Source organism: Acipenser ruthenus, chromosome 24 (assembly GCF_902713425.1).
Source record: "Acipenser ruthenus chromosome 24, fAciRut3.2 maternal haplotype, whole genome shotgun sequence".
In the NCBI taxonomy this organism is placed as follows: Eukaryota; Metazoa; Chordata; class Actinopteri; order Acipenseriformes; family Acipenseridae; genus Acipenser; species Acipenser ruthenus.
In genome coordinates this window covers 22,172,844-22,180,546 of record NC_081212.1, presented here as the reverse complement: position 1 = coordinate 22,180,546, position 7,703 = coordinate 22,172,844, and the positions used below count along the sequence as shown (strand labels likewise).

Sequence of the window (7,703 nt, the reverse complement as noted above, 5' to 3'; positions counted from 1 at the left end):
AGTCGCGCATGATCCAAGCACAGAAGGCTGTTATATTTCTGTATACATTAAACATAATTGTAAAACACTGCGGTTTTACGTACACTACACCGTTTGACTTCGTTCATTCTCTTGTCCATACCGGCGGTTAATCATTTGACAGGAGGAATTTGTTACGAAGTAAATCACAATTTAGCCGCTGGGAGGCAGCCTGCCCTTGCAATCAATTCCAATCCAAGGCGATACATAAAATTTTCACCGAACCCTTCCATCCTTCATACCCACAATGCACAGAGAGAGACACCAAAATAGCAAGACTTTCAGGTATCATGGCGATTGCTATCTCTGCTTGAGATCTCCTGTCTCCGTTGCACGGATTTATACACAGCATCGGCTTCAAGTAATCCTGATAGAAAATCGTGCTCATCTCAATGCTGTGCTAATCTAGATTACAGAAACGCAGAAGTGATCATCATGGCAGCGTCTGAGCTCTATACAAAGGTAATACCGTGGAAAATGTGCTCATGTAACATGATCATCTAAGTAATGCGGTGTTCTGATTGCAGTTGCTGATTTTGCATATGAATTGATGTTGGTAATATATATATATATATATATATATATATATATATATATATGAACGTAGGTTTAGCTGTCTATTTAGTTTTGCATAATGCTGTGAATGAGAAATAACTGTGCCGCCAGAACGAACAATGGGGCAGATGTGGAATGAATGAATGATATACTTTTATTTTACTGTAGTGTCTGCTGTTATAATAGCTTCAGATTTTGTAGTGATGTATGGTACAGGTTATGTTTACGTTGAAAGGCTCAGTGCAGAAGTTGCGGTTTTTTCGACATATTTACCCCTTGACAAAATGGTACTCCCATGAAATATGTGTCCTTCAGATGCTGCAGGAGGATGAAAAAATTGTACATTTCCAGGTATTTCTGCTAAACTAAATAAAAGCAGAAAGAAGATAATATAAACATCTTCTAACTGAATTACAGTACACTAGTCTGTTATTGTCGGCAATATGCTTTGGAGAAAACTGTCAATATTAAAAATGTGCAGACAATGCAGAATGTAAAGCAAGGTCACATTTTCCAAAATGTGGACCAATGCAATATTATTTAATAATATTTTACACGACATGGTGATTTATTTTGTATTTTTCTGCGGTCTTATTTAGACTTTTGTCAACGAACAAATACAACACAGTTTAATAAGGTTGTATTTTTAGAATGGCTGCGTTTTGAGGCTCATCTGATGCTGTTTACTGATTATACAGTGTTTGCAAGACGCAGACTGTGTTAGTTGAATGAAGAATACGGGATCTGGCAGGGGCAAAATGGGCACTGTGGTACTGTACAGAAAAATGCTTCTTTAGTGTATAGAAACCAGCTATTGATGTTTCCTAATGACTGCTGTATATGCAAATGTGTTCGCTACATGATTTTAATTACAGCATTTGATTTGTGCATAAGAAAGGTTTGTGTGTAGTTAGATTCACAGACACTTGTACAAAAAACAAAACAATGCATATGAAGTGTAACCAGATTATTATTATTATTATTATTATTATTATTATTATTATAGCCCTTCCTAAATGGGATACTGTAAGCTATTTCCTTGGCGGGTTGTAGCATACTGTATGAATGGTATCAGTTCTTGATTGGTTTCCCTGCTGTGTCAGACTGATGCAGTTTACATGAATTGATTTGGTTTGTTTAACGGAGCTGTGCAGTGTGTTTTGTCACTGGGTGCTGTTACACACATATATGGTTATCCTTTTTGTTTTTGGTAAATGTCTTATTGATAGTTTCAGTAAAAACTAAAAAAAAAGGGGGGGGGGGGGTATTGTTAATAATACTGCATGCTCCAGTTAATGGCCGCTGGTAATGTCAAAGGAAGTGGTACCCCAGACCCTCCCCTAGCGTCAGCAGATGCCACAGAGCAATGTTGTAGTTCTGAAATTTAAAGGCACACTGTGCTTTCTTTAAACCTATATGCCACTGGCAACATCCGTAAACAAAAGGTTATACACAGCACTCACAGGAAAAAGGAAAGTGAATCTTATCCTTGCTTTGTGTTTTTCATTGTTCAGGCTATAAAGGAAGGACAAGCAAATGAGAAACACTTGCACTATGTAGCACGTGATTTAGTGTTAATGGGAAGTCCTTCACATTAACAGTTTCTGACATGTAATATATAAATTCCGAATCTCTTAAGTCAACTTTCAGTAAGGATGGGTTAGACAGCATAACTGATAGACTTTAATACAAAGGTGGTGGTATGCATTCAGTTGGCAATGCTTCTGACTTCTCGACTACATAAATTACAGGTGTTTCACAAAAAAGTCTATACAGAGTAGAGAACTGCCTTCACTGTTGACCCAGCCCTTACCCCACAATAACAAGGCAGTAGTGCTTGAGGTATTAGGACATATCCATCCAGAAAAATTGAAGGAGCTTGCAGACTTGACATAGTGCATCATGGCCCAGTAAGAGTGTTACTGTATGGCAGACACATGACGTGTTGTCCAACCCTGTTTGTACATATTGTATATTAAACTAAAATGAGGTTGTGAATATTCAAGCAAGGATTGGAGTAGTTTTTTTTTTTTTTTCCTAATTGTTTTGTATTCTCGCAAGTGGCAATATAGCTGCAGTGGAATGAGACACTGGAGATAAAAAATAAACACAGCCAAGTGTTACAAATCTGCTGCAGTTAATGACCTGTGAAATAGAAACTATACAGTGGTTTTAAACTGTTTGGACTTTATGTAGCCCACACAGGAAACTTCTCGGTCTTAATGTGGTGATATCCTCGTTAACAGTGCTTTATTATTCATGCTTATTGGTTTTTTTTCAAGCCAGAAACTAATTACTTGGTTAGATGAATTGCTTCTTTCATTGTTCTTCAAGGTACACTGACTGGATGCTGCAAAGAATATTACCCTCAGAAGAAAACGTACTGGTTATTCATTAGGGTTTTAATATCGTTTTTTGAAGCAACAAGGACAAACATATAGAAAACAACAGTAGCTTCAAATAAAAAATGATAAAGTGCAACAAAAAGGACAAATCTGCGTGTGGTCAGCATGTGACGAATGCATGCAGCTTTAACAACCGTATCATACATAACGCAACATTATCTTTAAACAGCTTTATTGTTAGGATTGGCTGTTTCTAAAGGCACCTGCTTCAAGCATTTCCTAGGGAAGGGAAATGACATCATAAAGATGCAGGGCTGTATCTGGTCTGCTCTGGGATGTAGCAGAGCAATCCTCATCTTACACAACCCCCAGCTCCCCACCACAAAGAGGCATTCAGCATAGATGATACAAGCCTGAGGCAAGCAGAAACACGAGGGACAAGCAGTCTGTCCTTTTGAATAACGTGTTCTGCAGATTTATATTTCCAGGAAGGGAAGCAGAGCTGAAACTGAATTTGGTTTCAGACTCATAGAAGGTTGGCACATAAATGCCTACTGTACATGGTACCTTGATTCAATATAATGGTCAGCGTGTGCCAGAGCTTAGCTTTGAATGACATATACATTTCAAAGAACCAATTACAATAGAATAGAATACAATACAATACAGCCTCCGTCATATTTGTACTTATGTTACAGTAAACAACATAGGAAGACTGGATACATTTACCTGCCTTTTAAAATACATTTAAAACTCATATTAGGTTAACATAAAGCAGTGGAAAGTATCAGGGATGCAACATTATAAGCCTAATTCATTAGTTTTTTTCTCTTAATTTGAAGGCTACTGTGATGCTACTGTAGTCACCTGAGACTCCATCCTTTTTTGAATCAGTGAGCTAATATCTGTGAGTCTTCTAGACTGCTATGCTAGTTGTCTAGGATAACAAGTAAGTTGTCTACCACACAGTTTCTACAGTAGCCTTCATTATTCTTGTCTTAGTTCTCTAGAGAAGGGTGGTTTAGCAGCCAGAGAGAGCCAAGAAAGCACTTGGGACCAATAAACTGGCTGCCAAGGTAACATACTACTCCAGTCCTGTTGCTGCAAGACATCGAAGTAAAGGTGACTATAAAACCTCAGACACAACAGTGAGCTCTCTAATCCAGTTTCATCACTGCCTTGGAAAGGATACATTAAGGAAATGCTTGTTTCTAGTGATGGGATAATAGTGGCTGTCGCTAAGGACCTGCTTTAGCATTAGCTGTCAAGTGTAATTTGGGGAGTCTGGAGGCTGTGTGTCCAAATGCCTGTCTGTCTATCACACCTTGTCACTACACGTGTAGTGCATCAATTAGTGATGCCAGTCTTGTTGCTCAGCTTTCAATATGTTGTGTATTTACAATGCAGGTTTAGCTAATTAATCATTTAAACAGGACACCTGTGAGTGCACCATCGAAACTTATTACAGTCGACCATGTTAGTATGTTTGCTTCCACAGAGCTGCTAAATTAAAAAATGATCACTGTGGTCAGGTGTTGGTTGGATTTTGCCAAGGGGCGGGATATTAGAACAAAAGATAGAGCAGACAGCTGTGTATTTGCATAAATGACAGAGCGCTTGTGCAGTTTGGCCCAAGGAAATCCTCCTTCTTTCTGTGATGCATTTTCCAAGAAATCTAAAGTCCTTAGGTTAAAAAAAATGTTTCGATTTGTATGGGTTTAAACATAAATGTGCCCAGAGGGTTGTTGATAATCTAGAATCACATAGACCAGATATGGTCATAAGACCAGCAGTATTTGTAATTTTCCTTGCTGTGTAACTGATTAGAATACACTCTGCTCTTTGTGCATGTAAGGAAAGAAGCAGAAACACCAGTGAAGTATCTACATCCAGTACAGATTCAACACCCAGTCAGTTATGCTTTAGATTGCTGTGAAACTGACCTCCTACTAGAACAAAATATAGGCTCCTCTGTGCTACCATGGACGGTTTTCATCAAGTGTGACTTTATCCTGTCCAATCCATTTTCTGTGAGCTGGCTGAATTTCGTGTGCAGAAGGCACTTCACAATCTTCTACTGTAAGTCTTGGAATGACATAGTGCTCTGCAAGAACCTGAGGATGCACCAAGAGTTGGATTTTATGTTCTTAAAAGTAAGTGTTCAGCTTTTTAAAAAAGGGCAATTATGAGTGTCATTAGATATTTTTAGGTTATAAAACATGTTTGGTTGGCAATATTTAGATGTATAACCTTTGTTATGATTTTGAAATGTATAGTTATTGAAAGTAATGCAACAGAAAACACCAAACAGCTATTCTCTGGTGTTAATTTCTTATTTCTCAATATTGCTTGGATTTAGGTAAAGAGTTACTGAGCTTGTCGTTGCGTCGATATATTCAGTATAAACCTCTGCTCCTGTCCCCTGTATCTGATCTCAGGTGTTTCCTGTCTGATGGACGACTCCACAGTTTTACACGGAGCGCTGCCTCTTCGGTTTGTCAGGACAAGGAAGTGTAGTATTTAAGATGCTAGATCCTAGTTAGCCACTTGACGGCTGATGGGCTGTGGGTGTAACTGGCCAAGTCTCTGATATAGTGTGTTTATAAGATCAGGTGGGACTGAAGGAGTTATGTTTATAAAGCACACAGCTCATCCTGGGGAGCAGACAGAACATTCACTGATAATTGGTAACCCAATCCCGGTGTGTGTGCCAGACACCAGCTCTGTGAAACTCCTGAGACCTTCACCAATCACTTTGTCTATAGAGGGCCTTTGAGTTTGCAATCCTGCATAACCAATTCCTACTGTAGTCTGTTGTGGATGATCATAGCTTTCTAATGGCCTCTTCAATTTCCCATGAGCACAAGTACCAGCAGCTAATTTTAATTTTAGATCATTGTCAGAAACACAACCCTTTTTTTTCTTTTGCCGTGTCTTAGGAAGTTAGACATGTTTAATATTATTATTATTATTATTATTATTTGTTTATTTAGCAGACGCCTTTATCCAAGGCGACTTACAGAGACTAGGGTGTGTGAACTATGCATCAGCTGCAGAGTCACTTACAACTACGTCTCACCCGAAAGACGGAGCACAAGGAGGTTAAGTGACTTGCTCAGGGTCACACAATGAGTCAGTGGCTGAGGTGGGATTTGAACCGGGGACCTTCTGTTTACAAGCCCTTTCTTTAACCACTGTACCACACAGCCTCTGCTGTTTTGTTTTGTCCTGGACACCGCCCTGACTAGATTTTTTTTTCTGACTTCATAATAGCGCACTTGTAAGTTTTCCAGAATTTAATTTCTGTGCTGTGCATGCATGATTTGCACTAGCCTATTATATTTGCATTGCCATTTTTAGTAGTTCTCTAGACTGTTTGTGCCAGTTGCTATCACTGTTACCTGCTCAATTGAACCCAACGAGATTCCTGGATACTTTTTGAGGTCCAAGCAGTGTGCAGCACATTTTGAACGGTCGATGTTGAGAGATATGTTATTTCTTAATGAGTTCTCTCCATCTAACACCTGCTTTTAATAAGAATATATGCCCCCCCAGTTTTAGAACAGAACAAAGTACGAGTGGGTAATCGGTCTTCAGTCCAAATACATGCCAACCCCTTGTTTTACCTTCCCTGCTACCATGACAGAAAGACAGTCCTTTTCTCTCTCACACATTGTTTGTGGTTACTGGGATTACACGAATTGACGAAGTACAAAGCTGTACGAATAGAATAAAAAAAAGAAAATAAGCACTATGGCTGAATGGAATTCACTCGCAATTGTAGACAAACTTAATTTCAACAGGAGCTACTGTAAACCATAGAACTGATGATGCAAGTTAGTTAGCTTGTGTAAAATACAGTGTTGCAATTTTACACAACACTGTTAATGCAAAAGAAGTTTTTTTGTTAATTTTAAAGGTATAGCTACAGTACTACAGCAAATGAATGATGTTGCACTACACATGTACAATGAAAGTGAAATGTTTCATGTATACAGTATTTATAAGGCAGCATGCAGAAGATGCTTTCGTTCTATATTAAGGCCTAAACTAAACATTCTGCACTTTCATGGGTTGTGAGGCCTTGTCTTATAAAATGATGCCGACCTACAGTACATAACAGGATAAAAACTGAATGAATTTGTTTAAACTCTGTGATGGTGGTCCACTATGAAAGGTGCTATATAAAATAAAAATTGATTGATATCTCGCAGCATGGAAAGGGAAGCATGTTAACTGTGCTTTAATAAGAGGTTGATGGATTCTCTGGTCATTTCTTTTGCATTTTATATGCACTAATAGGATACCAAAGGAGTGTATGTTTACTGTCTAATACTAACCTGAACCCGCAAGGTCAGTACGTCATACTTTGCCCATGCTTTGTTTGAGAAGGCACTTTTTTTTAGTTTATTAACAGCCAGCTTACTAACACATAAACAAATGTTGTTAATTTTGTGTTAATAGTTTTATTGTTAGGGCTTGAAGTTTTCAGTTTTAACCGATAATAACTAAAAAAACACCCCCAAAGACCTTTTTAGAAAATTTCTTTTTTTATTTTTTAAAACCGATAAACCTGAGTTTTGGCAATCTATTTTTTAATAATGTCTAATTCACTGTTGTTTCTACATAAAGAAAACAGCTTTCAGAAGGCGGGCAGTGTTCAAAGACATGCTACTGACCAATCATCACTTTTGTGGACCTACGTAATGCGCTAGGAAAGTCAATGCGTCATTTGCTTAGCAACAGGCTTAACGACCACGAATGTGGTTGTAAACAAACCAGTAA

At 38.2% G+C, this 7,703-nt stretch overlaps 1 protein-coding gene across 6 annotated transcripts in view; it reads left to right on the top strand.

Moving 5' to 3' along the window:
* Positions 1 to 257: 257 nt before the first annotated feature.
* LOC117427768 (unconventional myosin-Va-like) overlaps positions 258 to 7,703 on the top strand; it is a 67,212-nt gene continuing 59,766 nt past the window's right edge. For all 6 annotated transcript variants that reach the window (XM_058998723.1, XM_058998722.1, XM_058998721.1 and 3 more), the window contains exon 1: positions 258 to 480. In XM_058998723.1, coding sequence (XP_058854706.1) covers positions 454 to 480 — 27 coding nt within the window. In that variant the 5' untranslated portion in view covers positions 258 to 453. The remainder of the gene's footprint in view (positions 481 to 7,703) is intronic.